Source organism: Alligator sinensis, unplaced genomic scaffold (assembly GCF_000455745.1).
Source record: "Alligator sinensis unplaced genomic scaffold, ASM45574v1 scaffold847_1, whole genome shotgun sequence".
NCBI classification, from domain to species: domain Eukaryota; kingdom Metazoa; phylum Chordata; order Crocodylia; family Alligatoridae; genus Alligator; species Alligator sinensis.
The window spans coordinates 387,500-403,258 of record NW_005842797.1 but is presented as its reverse complement, the minus strand read 5'-3'; the positions used below and the strand labels follow the sequence as shown (position 1 = coordinate 403,258).

The 15,759-nt window shown below is 42.3% G+C and overlaps 1 protein-coding gene across 8 annotated transcripts in view; it reads right to left on the bottom strand.

The window, feature by feature from the left end:
- The window catches only part of BBX (BBX, HMG-box containing), a 212,652-nt gene that overhangs the window by 52,503 nt on the left and 144,390 nt on the right, over positions 1-15,759 (bottom strand). For 6 of the 8 annotated variants that reach the window (XM_006035079.3, XM_025191232.1, XM_025191236.1 and 3 more), the window contains 5 exons: positions 13,531-13,611; positions 9,526-9,603; positions 6,933-7,863; positions 5,682-5,820; positions 2,665-2,813 (listed from right to left, as the gene is read on the bottom strand). In XM_006035079.3, coding sequence (XP_006035141.2) covers positions 2,665-2,813; positions 5,682-5,820; positions 6,933-7,863; positions 9,526-9,603; positions 13,531-13,611 — 1,378 coding nt within the window. The remainder of the gene's footprint in view (positions 1-2,664; positions 2,814-5,681; positions 5,821-6,932; positions 7,864-9,525; positions 9,604-13,530; positions 13,612-15,759) is intronic. The other 2 variants (XM_025191233.1, XM_025191235.1) reach the window with 2 other exon arrangements.

Here is a 15,759-nt window from a genome sequence, read left to right as displayed (position 1 = left end):
GCGGTGTCCAGCTGGTAAGTCTGTTGTAGGGGAAGGGGCGTGGGGAGAGAGATCGAGGCACCTGCGGTAAGGGAGGAAGTGGGGCTGGGGCAGGCGCTGCACAGCTGGGGCGAAGCAGGGGACAGAGCCTTGAGTGACTGGTTTGGGGGGGGGGGAAGGGGCAGCTCCCACCGCTGTGCACACCCCGGGAAAGTATGGGGGGCGTGTGCCCCTGGATCTGTGCATGGGGCAGGGTGGGCTGTCACTATGGGCTGGGGCCAGGGTGACGCCAGGCTCTTCCCAGTTGGGGGCTGGGGCTACACTGGGGGGGGGAAGTGACAGCACTGGGAGGGGGCTACAGGTGGGCTGCAGCCACTGCCAAAATTTGGTGTAGCCGCCCCCCCCCAAGCCCCAGCCTGCAGGTGCAGCGTGCTCTTGCCCTGTGAACAGATCTGGGGGCACGTGCCCCTCCAGGCCCTCCCGGGGTGCGTGTAGCAGTGAGAGCCACCATCCCCCTGCCGATGAGCTGCTCATGACTCTGTCCCACGCCCCACCCCGGCCGCGCAGCTCTTGCCCTTGCCCCAGCCCCACTCCCTCCCTCACCGCTGGAGCCTCAATCTGCCCTCCCCTCCATGTCCCTTCCCTCACAGACTTATTAGCCACACTTGGCTGCTCTCCACACTACTGGGCTGTGCTCCTGGCTGCCTGCGTGCTGTGCTGCAGCTGCGCATATACAGGGCATTTATCAGCGGCATCATCAGCTACATCAGTCTAAAAAAGCCGACTGCCAATAGTCAATTTTCTTTATATCAGTGGCAATCCAATATGGGAATGATATATCAGTGCACCTCTACCCGACAGCTGATGAAAAGTTATTTACATTTCTTCTGTTATCAACATCTTATTGCCTAAGCCCATCAGAACAACAGACTTACTGGTAAATCACTCCTTTTCATGAGGAAACTTTTGAAGAATTGGGCTTACTTAGTCTGGAGACAAGACAGGAAATTTGAGAACAGTCTCTAAATACAAGGGAAGTGGATATAAAAAGAATGGTGATTCTGTAACTGCAAATGACAGGGCAAGAAACAGTCGTCTGAAGTTGCAAGAAAGGAAATTCAGGTTGGACATTAGGGAAAGCTTTCTAACTATCAGAGTAGTTAAGCACCGGAAGGCCACATAGCGAGGGCGTGGCATCCCCATAACTGGAAATTATTTTTAAGAGCAGGTTAGACAAACCTTTGGCTGAGATGGTTTATGTTGAGGACTCAAACAGAGTCCTGCAAGAACTGCTGCTCTCCCAGGAGAAGCTACAAGTATACAGATGTTCAGCCTTTTTCTCCCAGAGTAAAAAATGGTCCCTTCAGGAGAAAAAACACCTGGGAAAATCCAGGGTTAAATCACTTTCAGGAGAATTTCTCTTGGGAGAGTGCACATCTGTACATGCTGTGGCTTCTCTTAGAAAAGAGTGTAATCCTCCAGCATCTGCCCACACCCCAGGGAGACACTGTGTCGCTTGCTGGACCTCCGCTGCTTCAGAGAGCAGAACATGCTTCCCCTGACAAACTCAATAATCGGGATGCAGGCATTCAGATGTTGATCACGGGCAGTCTAAATCAGCCAATATCGGCTGCCCTATGCACTACTGTCATCTGTCACCAGGCACAGTAATGCAGAGCATGCCGAGATGTGTGCAGAGGCCCCCTCCTCCAATCTACAACAGTGGCACTACAAGCTCTCCAATCTTCAGGGCCTCAGTATTCAAATGTTTGTGTACACAGCTCTGTGTAAGTTTCTCTACCCAGAGAATGAACCTGGAAAAATTCTCCCAGATTATGTGAATGTGTGTATGTAGGCAGAGATGTTCCTGCCCTGAGTAAAGGGCTGGACTAGATGTCCTCCTGAGGTCCCTTTATGATCTACTTTCTGATCCTATTTAATGTTTCTACTTATGCATCAGTATTAACACTAGACTCAGAGGCTGCCTGTAGAAGAGATGTTCCCACAGATATACAGTGTACAAGGATATGACAACTGTAGTTTTGGTTCATGAGAGACTCAGTATAAAGCTGGCCAGGAAACAGCTTTCACATCCCTAGAATATATTCAGGATTTCAAGAACTCAAAAATTCAACACTGAATTTGTAATAAATTATAAAAATTTCAAAAAACTTTTGCAAATGTAAAACCAAAAAAGGATCAGGTCAAATGAAATTCTTCATTGGAATAATTATGAAATATTTAATTTTCAGACTTATTTATGAAAAAATTAACTGATATTAAAACTAAAGGTGTTTTTAGCTTTGTTTAATAAATGAAATCTTGTAAACAGGAAAATTTGTTGAAATAGAAACCGATCATGGAAACTGCCTATTTCAATGAATCCATGTTTTTTTAATGAAAAACCTTTTGCCAAATATTTCTCTGTCAGTTCTATTCAGTACTGGTATTAAAAGCAGCCAAGATTGCAGAAATGCAGCATACATAACTTTCCAGGTGAATTCTTCAAACAGAAAACAATAGTGAACACTGAAAAGTGATATAAGCCAACTTTGTGCCTGTGAAGAGAGCTATTTTGACTTCATATGCCTCACCTGTAATTGTATATAAGGAGGTAAAAATGGAACAACTTCTGTGATGGGCACACAGCAACAGTTACTGAATATAAACACAGAAACATCTTACCTTTGTTGGATTTTGGTTGTTCTGCTGAGCAGCTTCCAACCTTCTTCTTTTTCCTTGGAACAGATACACTTTTCCGGTCAAATGTAACTGGACTGTATTGAGGGAGGCTGTTGAATTTCTTTTCAAATTCTTCTTCAAGCTTTGCTAAGCTAAAGGAAGAAGAGTTCAGGGGTTCAGATAGGTAGAGTTAAAATTTTTTCTGGGATGGGTACTAGAGTTCAGTACAGCTTCAATACTTGTAACTAGATTTATTTTTGTATAGGTGTCAAGATATTCAACCAGGGGTACACGGATAAGGATTTCTTTGTCTGATACTGATGGCTGATTATTAACCAGTCATGTCAGCTGATACTGATCCGATTGCTGATATGCAGTCCGGCAGCTTGGAGAGCAGTGTCCCACCAGTAAGTGTGTGGGAGGGAAGGGGCGGGGAAGGAAGAAAGGGGAGAGATTGAGGCCTCCGTGTTGCAGGAAAGCATGGGGCTGAGGCAGGCGTTGCCCAGCCAGGGTCAAGCAGGGCATGAGGAGGCACAGGGAGCATATGTCCCCTGGATTTGTGTGTGGGGCGAGGGCAGGCTGCCCACTGTGGACTTGAGGCCAGGGGCTGGGCCAGCTCCTTCCCAGTGAGGGGCTGTGCCAGGGCTGTGCTCAGGGTGGGTGGGCGGCTCAGCTCTCCTGCTGGGAAGAGGCTGGTGCACCCCCAGCCCTGAGCCTGCCGTGGGCAGCCTGCCCTTGCTCTGCAAAACACATCTGGGGGGGCCCTTCCCCCCCTGCTGCCACCGGAGTGCGTGTAGTGGCAGGAGCCGCCCCCCACCACCCAAAAAGTTACTCGTAGCTCCTCCCTAACTGAGCAGCACCCATCCCTGCCCCAACCCCATGGCCTCCCTTACTGTGGGAGCCTTGATCTGCCCCCACCTCATGCCCCTTCCCCACCACAGATTTACCAGCTGGATGCTGCTCTCCAAACTGCCCGAAATGATTCCTGGCCATGTGCATTCTGCGGCTGTGCGCATACACACAGCATTTACTGGTGACATTAATCAGCCACATTGGCCAAAAAAAAAGAGTCAATTGCTAATACTGTCAATTTTTCTTTTATCGGTGCCAATACAATATGGACTGATAATACTGATGCACCTCTATATTCAACCGCTGTTTCTGATCATCATAATCAATCTGTTATGTGAAGTAGAATGATAAAGAGATTAAGGAAGAGGGCAAAGAAACACCAAAAATTGCGTGTTTTTCAGGGTTCTTTGAAACTGCTCTTAAAATGAAGCATCATTATGTGTAGCAAAACTCTCAAATGGATCTCATTTTACTTGGCCCTGTAATCATTTTATATATTTTGTTAGGTATCTGATCTTCTGATGTTCAGAGTGGAACAGTGATCATTACACCTGTTTTTCGTCTCATGGCGACTCTTTTGCCTGCCTATGGAAGGAATGTTTTTATTATTCCAAAGATATATGATAGAAGTCACTATTAGTTCAAGTAAAGTTTGTTGAAAACTATTTGTGAATTACCCTGCTGAATCAGGAGATAATTATTACCAAACATGTCATCATTATCCAAATAGATGTACATGACAATTACATTTGCAATTTTTTGTCTAGCAACTTGGAATAAATAGTTTGCATCTATGTTTTTAAGTGAACTGAGGAGATGCGACACTCCCAATTTTCATGAGATTAGCTGATCCACATGTTAAATTTATTTTAAAAAGTGGAAATACTTTGAAGGCTTTTGATAGAACATAGCTGTAAAATCTCTGTATCTCTGAATAGAACACAGAATACTGAAAACAAGAGAAGTGCAGTGTTTAATTTGTTGGGTTTGTTGGGACTATTCCAGAGACAAAGAACATTTGGAGATTTAAAATAAGTTAATATTGTTGTAATAAAGTAGGTTTAAACTAAATTTCAGATACTCCAGACAATGGAAAAGACTATACAAAAGAAGCCCATTACAACTTTAAGCCTAAAGCACTGAGAAAATCTACTCCTTTTTTATTCAATTTCCCCACCCTGAACTCAGACAATTAGAAATCTCCAAGGATTTGCAAAAAAGTATGAATGATTAAGCAGATTTTTTTACCACTATCCCTGAAGTTATATAAATCTGTTAATACTATGAGAGGAATTGCTATTCATGAGTGCCACTTCTGGGTACCTTTGTAAATGCATTAAAACCAAACTATTACTTTTTCTGATTTATTCCATTGCCTTATCCTCTCTTCCTTTTTATTTTATGTATTTACCTCTATAATTGCAAAATTATTTGCTTGACAGTGTTAGAACACTGCTTAAAAGGGGGGAAAAAAAGAGAGGAGCCTTGCAGAATAATCTCTTTTTGAGGGGAGCAAACACTGCCACCATCTACCAGTCTGGTGCTTTATGGATGTTACGGTTTAAAACCTGCACAGAATTTTAAATTTAGTTTCTAAACTCACTTGCAGGCCCCCTCCTTACTAGCAGATATTGTATCCATTTTAGAAATAGGGAAATAATAATAATCATCATCCAGTTTAAAACAAAATCATTTGTTTATACCAGAGTAAATGGTAAGCAAATTTCAATGGAATTGCATTACTTTAAAATTAACAAGGAAGCAGGACAAGGCTCAAAAAGACAATGGCTGAGATTTTTGGAAGTGCTCTCTCTCTCTAAATATCTGGTTTGAGACGTGGGGCCTCACTTCCTAAGCTGCTGGGTACTCCACAGCTCCCACTGACAACAACTACAGTTGTGAGAGCTCTATGCCCTTTAACAGGCCCAGAATATTGGAAGTTTGGAAAGTTCAGAGGCCATTTGGAAAATTGCTAGTCAAAGATAGCTGAATGCGAGTGAAGACCTTGACTCAGAAGCATCTGGCTCCTGGTCATGCTGTTTCCTAGCAAAATGTACACAATTATCCAGAGCTGCCCAACTGCCAAATCTATCCCCCTGGCCCTAAAACAGACTGGAAACAAATCCCGTTTGTGAAAATCTTTTTTCACGTAAGTTACATCAGCTTACCCCAAAATGAATTCTTCTTTTGGCCTAGACCTTTTCAGTTTCTTGTTCCCACTTGTCCCACTTTGGGAAAATGCCCAATTTTCTTCATTCCAGCATCCTTCGTGATCCGAGGAGTTGCCTTTTCCTGAGCTTCGTTTGCCTAGAAAGTAGGAAGAGGGATTTTGATTTTCCTCATAGAAAATGAGTCACAGTGCAGGGGCTCACAAGAAGACTGTATACCCATTGAATAGTGAAATATCTATTGATTAAGTTTCCATATTCTTCTGAAAGGAACCAGTGCTAGCTTAAGATAACAAGATTGCTTACTAGCAACTTGATTTATCCAGCACTTACTCCCTCAGAAGATGTCCATTTTGGGAACCTTCTGCTAACCTATAGGACTTCTAAGTAGGTAGACAAAGAAGAAAAGGGTGTTGTATATTTAAAACTAACAAAACAAACATAAACCTGAGGTGTTTTTCTTCTTCATTTGGCTGTTCAGATTATTGGTTTATATTTGCCGATTGAAAAATGCCTATATATGTACCCTTCTGATGATACATCATGCTTTTAAGACTCAAACATAACCTTCTACTCAAATGGGGTTTCTTGTGCTGGGCATCAGAGATGCAGTTTGGAAACTTGAAAAATGACAGATATGCAAACTTGTACCCAAGCAGATCATGTTCCTGTCTAGAAGGAATGAATCTTACATTATTTATAACCCCTGTTTCTATTACTGTTATTGTGTTTATTATTTGGGGACAGGAATATATATATCAGAAAAATCAAACTGTCCCTTCTAGGAATGAGAACTGGATTCATAACCATTACTACCAAGAGCTGTTTCATACAGAAAACTAATGCTCCTGAGGCAGGGGTCAGTGTTATGGAAAAAATTCAAGCCCTGGGCCACATGTCCCAGCAGATTAACCATTTCTATAGTGAAACATGCTTTAAAGATTATTTTTTTCCGAGACGCATTAACGGTAAGTATAGTATATGTATTAACTGAACCAAATAAGTTGCTGGTCGCATTATAAACTTGTGGTCATGAATCAGCCTGTGATTTACAGAAGGCAAACATAAGATGTTTTCAGTCTACTTAATGGTTTCTGATTTGTACAGAAATGCAGGTGACAGGACTGGCAAGGGCCTTCCAGGCAACCATACCATCATTTAATTCTGTTCATAAACTTATCAAGCTCCTTTTTAAAAATGAGTGGGAAGGCTGCTCCAGATCCTCATACTGTAAATAAATGCATCTCCTACCTCTGTCCACGTTGGCACGCAGGGATGTGAGCATGCCCTCTGACACCAGAGTTTTATAAAGAGCACCTTTGCACGATCTCTCTGATTTCCTGGAGCCACAGGTTTCTATCTTTTTAACACAGTCACTGTCCTCAGTTTTGACCTGTCCTGGTAAGCTTTGTGGTACCACCTCTTCTGTTGGAGTTAATGGTTCCACTTTTATGTTGTCAGGTACCTCATCACAAGGCACCTCCTTGTTGGCTGTAATACTAAGAAAATCAGGAGGCTTTGATTCTTTGGTAGTCTCCATGGGTTTTTCTTTTGATGTTTTCTTCTCTTTTGATTTCACTTTTTTCTTTGGTGACTTTGTGTCCAATAAGCTTCCCTTCACGTTTGAGGCAGGGCGGACTTTTTTGCGGGGAATTTCAACAAGTCTCTCAGCTCCCCAGTCGCCCTTCGCAACTGCTTCAATAGTATAAATTACACTTTCAATGTCTGATTCAGAAGACTGTCTCTTTTTACAAGCTTTCTTGGGGGTGGATTTTTCATTGGTGTGTCGGTCCATCTTATTTTTTTTCTTTTTCTTCTTCATCTTTTCTGGTTTGGTCAGCCCTAGCATGTTAATTTCAGCAAGGGAAAGCTCTTGAGAACAGCATGAGTGATCTTTTGCATTTGTGCCATCATATCCCTCCAAGTTACTGCTGTCCATTGCAGGATCAGTAAAACGACTACATTTTGTAACCTCAGACTCCTCATTTTTTGTCTCTTCCTGATCTTTCATTTTCACCATTTCACATTCTTCTGCTTTTACTTTACACAAGTCTTTTATTTTTGCCTTCTCCAGGTCTTCCACTGCCATTTCCTCTGGGGCTTCTACTTTCACATCCTCAGATGTCTCCATTTTCACCTTCTCGGGATCTTTCACATTTACCGCCTCTGTAGCAAGGCACATCTAAAGTTTAAATACACAAACAGTCACTACCATTCAAATATTCCAATTATCACATTTAATTACCTAGATTCACAGAAATGTTAGAAAGAGGCATTTATCAAAACACTCTGATTTTGGAAAGCAAACCCTTTTTCAGGATGCATGTAAATACATTATATATATGTACACAAGTGCTGAATTGAGGCCTATATGTTTTAGCAGTCTAATGGACAGACTCCAATTGATTTCAGAGGCCTCAGAAGGAGGTCCTATGTTCCCTTTGTACAATTTGAAAAGCACAGCACAGACACTACCCAAACTACATTGGTACCATTCTGTAACTCACTGCCAATAAGTTACGTAACACAAGCACTCAACCACCCTCCAACTTCCCCCAAGAATCCCAAGTCCATAGATACAATTCTGGTCCTCATTTTCAGAGGCCAGTAAAAGAAGAATAATTTAACTAACTCTAGATATTAGGATTGCTTTCTATTTATTTGATTTGCAAAGCCAAACTAAAAACAAAACAAACCCCCCAGCTGCAAAAAACCTTCTCAAGTTTTATATCTCTTTTCAACAACACAGGAAAGCCCTCCCAGTCACACACCTGTTCAAACACAGTATTACATTACAACCTTGGAGACCATGTTTCTGGGTGATACCCATAGTCAGAGTTCGCACTACGGGCGACTCCAATTTTGTTTGCAGACCCCCCCCAAGAATCAGTGTAATTCGAACTCTGCCCATAGTGGAGCAAATTTCCTCATTCTGTCCACAGAAGAGCTGTAGTAAGGGAGACAGTAACTACAAGGTTTCACAAACTGCCCTCTTACACTGTGCTTCAGGCTTGCTCAGTATCTACTCTATGCTACTAGGTCTAGGGTAGATGTGTTCTGGGATTTTCCAAATCCCAAAGGTAGCCTGGAAAACCTCAACCTTGTCTCTACAAAACATCCTGTTTATGGAACATAAATGTTCTGTCATAGTTCTCCTACTTCTGCTATGTATATTTCATTCTTTTTCTAAAAACTAGTAGAGAAGGCCCTAGATTGTTGTAGGAGGCACAGTTATGAAAAGGGGTTTAGACGCTGTCAGATCTAAATGAATGTGTAACGTGGACTTTTTCATTTGGAAAGCTTAGAAAAATTTAGGGACAAGAGAAATAAATGTTTCTATGAAGGGCCATTCATTTTAGCTACTCCCAAAAGGATAGTCAGTTGTCAACTGCAGGTTATCATAACAGAACTCCTCTAGAAATCAGAGTTATTCATTCCTCCCTGATACAACAATTTGCATGAAGAGTGGAAATAAATGAAAGTGACTAATGACTTTAAAACAGGTTTGCAATGACAATGCTCTAATCTGAATAAAACAGTAATTCAAAAAAAAAGAAAGGTAAAAAAAACCCCAAAAATGGTTTTAATATAAATCAGAAAATCCTCGTCATCAGGGATTTGGACTTCTTATCTGTTAACTCAGAAGCAGTGAGAGCCTATGCCTTAATGGCTAGTCTAGGGAAATCTTGACTCTTTGCACCCAAGTGATAATTTATGCTTCTATAAACAACAATGTAATTATGACTGTGCTACTGTTCTGCCTTCCAGACTCTGGCAATCAGCATCATTAGCTTTTCCTCCCCACTGCACCAGTGGTAATTAATCACCAGTATTTTAATATTACCTCTGCCAACTGAAACAACGCTGATGTTCCACATTGCTTTAAGTCAGAAGGGCCTGAATGGGAGGTACTTGAGGAAATCTAAAGCAGAAACAAAGGTGGGTGAAAAAACCCATTATTTTACCAATACATGGTTCCTGCATGTTGAACGTAAGATTATAAAAAGGATTATCTCCTCCCCCTTTCCAAGACGCATGTGGAAAGTTAAATATTGAGAAAGAAAAAAGTGCAGAACGATGACTCATACAAAGGTTGTCTCTGTTATTTATAAAGAGGAGAATTCTGCAAACTTGCACCTTTGCAGTCAGTGGCACAGCAATGACAATAAGAGTTACTTTTGGTTTCTGGGTTTTTATTAATCATGGTTTCTTTTCACAGAAGACTGAAATAAAGGACAAGTTTCCTTGCCTTTGTAATTTGATTCTAATGGAACCAAAGAGGCAGCGGCAGATTATGCCAACGAAACACCTGACCTAAACTGTTTTCAAAGTCCACATTTTACTTTGAATCAGTTTTACTTTGAATCCTCCGTGTTGCTTCAGGCAATAGTGAAAAGTAGTGAAATAGCCCTAGTGAAAAGTATTGAAAAAGGCAACTAAGGCCTTGTATAGACATTCAGTTTTTCCTGGGAGGGTCACTGTTCACCCAGGAGACCACAGATGTACAGATGTTTGTTTTTTTTCTCCCAGAGTAAAAATGGCCCCTCCAAAGGAAAAATAACCTGGGAACAACTAGGGTTAAATATCTATATATGATGTGCTGGGTATTTTTTTCTATCAGGAGAAAAATCTTGAGAAAATTCTCCCAGATTATTTAAACATGTGTATCCAACCCATGGTACATCCCACTTCCCACTAATCCAAGGACCTGAGCAATAATTGGTTTTATGCCCCAAGGGCTTGTACATGGCTACTCGGGCTTTACTCCCAGTCTACGGATAGTGATGGGATTTATACCTTCAGAGATTGGGGGTCTAAATTTTATGATAAGCTCTTCTACTCCCAGGCAGTTTTTTTATTCATTCAGTCCCCTCCTCCTAATCTGACTAGAAACATTTATTTATTTATTTGTTCAATTTATATGAATATAACTTCACAGAATCTACTACACTGCTGCCCTAAAGGGGAGAGAGATGGACAGACAGACCAAAAGTGCTTCTTTGAAGGAGGCTGTCATCCCTGAGAAGCCTATATCCTTTTACTCAGTTCCCAAATCACTGAGACACATTGAACAATGGACCTGAACTGTGCGCTAAATTGTCAGTTTTCGGGCCTGTATTGCCCATGTACTCTTTCCAGGGCTATCAATGATCTGTAGTAAAACCAGCATCACTGAACTGACTCCAGTGAAATGCCACACATTTGGTTTAATCCACATCTGAAGTGTACTTTTGGTCCTCACAGAAAAATGCCACGAGGAATTTTTTTTTTTTTAAAGCTTGAAAGTGAAGTTGAATGGTTGATTAAGATCCATAAAAATAAAAGGGGACAAACAAAGAAAGTCAGTTACAGTGAAACTGAATTCCTCCTTGGACTTCGGTGATGCTCTCTCTCAGCCCAGGACTCTGTGCTGACAGTGGGGGACACAAATAAGTCTGCTCTTCTCTAGAGCATACGACAAAATGATTTGAGTTACAATGGCACAACACAGATGTCTGCCAGCTGAGCTTGCAATGCTGGGATTCACTCCAGGGGATATCAACACAGCTTATTGGGGATGCTTCAAATTAATGCCTTGAACTGCTCATCCAGTGCTAATTTAAAAAGTTAAGAAACTCAAAAGTTAAGCCAAATTGCTCATATTTTCTGCATTCAATTATGAGCACGCATTGCAGAGATATCAAAAACAAAAGGACTACGGGCATTAATGTGCTGCACTACTTAAACACAGAATGATGCCTTCAGAGTGTTTGCCACATTCTTGTGAGCTGACTTGAGAAACTTTACATTCATTTTGTAGATTAAATTAGACTTGCATGTATTGATTTGAATAACCACCGTAGGAAAGATCAACAATGTGGATTTAAAGAGCTATATGCCTCTCTAGCAAACTCAGCTTCATCCTTTCTTTCAAGTTGTGGAACAAAGCTGTGCTCCTGTGGCCAAACATGTGGGCTTTCCTATGACTAGGTGTTCCCTTATAAAACATCTCTGTAGCATTAGATCTGTGCCTAATAATGATGTGCAAACCTCAGAACAGATTTGGCAGCAGCATAATTCCAGAACTGTGCTGGTGGAATCAGGCTGGCTATTTTCAAAGTGGTAGAAAGTTCAAATCACACGCACAGTGCTGCCTGACGAAGTAGCACCTTCCTTTGCTTCATGCAGTTTTACTACGATTAGCTTGATCTTTGGGTCCACACACAATCAAATGGGTCGTACAGTCAAATGGGTCGCTAACTGGCTGGAGGGCCGCACCCAGAGAGTGGTGGTGGTGGATGGGTCATTTTTGACCTGGAGGGATGTGGGCAGTGGGGTCCCCCAGGGCTCAGTCCTCAGACCTGCACTGTTCAACATCTTCATCAGCGACTTGGAGGCAGTAAAAAACACCCTATTCAAATTTGCTGACGACACTAAGATGTGGGGGGATGTGGGCACGCTAGAAGAGAGGAATAGGCTGCAGTTGGACCTAGACAGGTTACAGGGGTGGGAGGATGAGAACAGGATGGGTTTCAACACTGACAAGTGCAAGGTGCTGCACCTGGGGAGGAAGAACCAGCAGCATACCTACAGGCTGGGGAACTCCCTTCTTGTCAGTTCAGAGGCAGAAAAGGATCTTGGAGTCACTATTGATGCCAAAATGAACATGGGCCGACAGTGTGGGGACACGGTCAGGAAGGCCAACCACACCTTGTCATGCATCCACAGATGCATCTCAAGCAGGTCCAAGGAGGTGATCCTCCTCCTCTATGCGGCACTGGTCAGGCCTCAGTTGGAGTACTGTGTTCAGTTCTGGGCGCCGCACTTCAGGAGGGATGTGGACAGTATTGAGAGGGTTCGGGGGGGGCGACTCGCATGATCAGGAGCCAGCAGGGCAGGCCCTACGAGGAGAGGCTAAGGGACCTGAACCTGTTCAGCCTTCACAAGAGAAAGCTGAGGGGGGATCTAGTGGCCATTTACAAACTAGTCAGACGGGACCAGTAGGCATTGGGGGAGTCCCTGTTCCCCCGAGCACTCCCAGGAGTGACTAGAAATAACGGTCACAAGCTGGCAGAGGGTAGATTCAGACTAGACATCAAGAGGCACTACTTCACAGTCAGGGTGGCTAAGACCTGGAAAAATGGTGCTGGCTCCTACCCTGGGGATCTTTAAGAGGAGGTTAGATGAACACCTTGCTGGGGTCATTTGACCCCAGTACATTTTCCTGCCATGGCAGGGGGTCGAACTTGATGATCTGCTCAGGTCCCTTTCAACCGTACCAACTATGAAACTATGAAAGTTCACATTCTCCTACAGCTGGCTAGCTTCACTTAACTATGATCACTCTAGTAGGCACTCTACTCGCTAGCTTACAAGCCACTGCCGTTTACTGATCTATGTTTACATTTTATCTTCAAAATTAGCATACAAGTTGGTAGCCTTCCACATGCTACACGTACCCCTTCCCCCCAATTTCCAATGCTGGGCCCCAGTTCAGGAAAGCATTTTCCATGTTTCGACGATGCAATTTAAACAAGTGTTAACGTGTTTTCTCGTATCAGGGCCTCTATACTTACTCACAAATGACCCATATTTTTTCTTCCCATAGTTACTCTATGAGCATTATTTTTGTCTGGGTTATGCAATTAGTTTTTTGGGGGAAGGAATATTACCTTTTCATTATGCTCTACATTTACCACGCATGTATGCCTCAGGGGCCTCTACTGGCAACATTTATTATCTGTGTTACTATTTGGCAGTTTTTTTTTCTTGTTTCTGAAACTGACGGGCACTAGACTAACCTGTGTAACTGGTACTTTTTGAATAATATGCAAGTATATGCACACCCTAATGACAACTGGATCCTTACCTCTGCCAACTGGAAGAGCGCTGACTTCCCACAGTGCTTCCCTGACTCAGGACTGGCCAACTGTGAAGTATTTGATGAGATCTGCGTTGTAAACAAACAGAAGAGAAAAGTAGATGAGTCTCTCTGGGGAAAGACAGGGAGGCTAAAAGGCTGAAACCATCAGCTGTTATTATGATATTACAGATGGGTTGGATAAATACAGGATACTTGAGTTCTTATGTGCCGTAGTTCAAGTAAGTACCCCTACTCAGGCAGGATATAAGTATACATTTAATTTCTATTAAGGTCAACAGAACACCAGCAGGTATATAAGTTTGTTCTGAATCAGGCTCTACAGTTGCTAACCTCATTTTTAACCTCCATAGTCAATACAATGTGGCTGCACGTTTTTCTGTGTAACAGGCTTCATGCAACTATTTGAGGGAGCTGCAAAAATGCATTACTTAGAAGAAGTAGGCAGTGGTTGAACGAAGTTATACTGGAAGTCTTGAGAAACCTTTCCAAATGCCTAGCTAAAGGGAAAGGCTGTTACTTGGGTTTGGTGACTGCTTTGTTTTATTTCTTTAAGATAAAAGTTTACCAAACCCTTTATTAAATGCAGTGCTCAGGATCAGTAGACACTAGGAGTGGTCTGCTTTGGTAACTGCTTTGTGACTATTGCGGGTAATACAGCGATAAGATCATTCTGACTGAATGCCTGTTATCATCACTTACGTAGCAGGTCATTGTGTTGTCCAGCCAGGACTTTGCAGGGCACAGAATTAAAATGCTATTTTCTGGTGTAAACGCTCTGTCCAATAACCTAGGTTTTTCAGGGCATCAGTGTTCCCAGGTATTCACAGCAAAGTACATTTACAGATGGGGATGCTCAGGATCTACACAGTCATCAAATTTGGTTAAAGTTAAGTCTAGCTCTAGCAACTGATATGCATTTAGAGGACTTCTTTCCTCTGGAATAGATCACTTTCCCATTTCACAGAGATAAGAGAAATAAATACAAAACCAAAACCACTCATACTGCTGTTGCTCATTGGCTGTACATACCTATATTTAATATACAATGTAACATTATTGCTGTGTTATTTAATACTCCTAATAGTGATTGTTTAGTACTCCTATTACAGTGCTTCTGGAGACTCAATCAAGAGTCCATCGTACAAGACACTATATAGAAACAGTCCCTGCCTCAAAGAGGTTCCCATATAAAATGCTGAACCTATACAAAGGGGCTGGCTTCTAAGCCAAACATTTGTCATTTTTAGGATCTTTTTTATCATCAGAGAGTCATTTTACAAAGGGCCAGATCAATGCACCAGGGATGAATTCCTCCACAAGTGTTCACGTGTCCTGGCTACTAGCAGTTTGTCTGACTAGAGACGGGGATTCCACATTGTTGTAACCTGGGGGGTAGCCTGGACCTGTCTTTTGTTAATCAGTCTAGAGAAGAGCAGCTAAGAGAAGAGTGAACTTTTTGGATAGATAATGACTAGTGATTTTCTAGCTGTCACTCATCGGAAACATTTTCTTTGTTTAATAAAAGATGAGAATTTAGTTAAATAAATCCAAGAGATGTGTGCGATTCTTCACTCCACAGCAGTCTTTGCCATCTGTTCTCATTTGCCAAGCAGATCTCCGATAAGACCAGGAGAACAAGTGTTTCCATCTGTTCTGTTTCCCTTACATGAAAAGAAGATCACAGGCAGTCTACATTACCAGAGAGCTCTCTAACAAGAGCCATCAATATACTGGTGCTTAGAATCTCCAGGCTGTACTACTGGCCTTCCAAGAAAAAACCCACAGGAAGGACAGCATTTGGACTACATTAACTGATTACATGTTGGCAAGATCCCTGCAGGGTGAGCAGAGACCAGAGTACCTAATTCAGCAGTAGTCTGAGACTTGTGGGACTTTCCTGAGGATTTTAAGACATCATGGAAGACCAGGGCATCTGTCTGCATACCCCCATGCACTATGCTATTCCTAACATTCTCATTTCCCATTGTGGCAGGTCAAGAAGGGGGCAGGCCTCATTAGTCATATCATCAGGTTTAACTGAAAACTATAACACTTAAGGTAAACAAGAAGGTGAAAGGCACACTGAACCACCAATAAAGAAAGAATGCCATGTTGTATAGTGAGATTCTTATGAGTGACAGGGGATTTCTATTCCTGGGGGAAAAGCTGTCCATTATAAGTGACACATCCACTTGATAGGATCACTCTTTACAC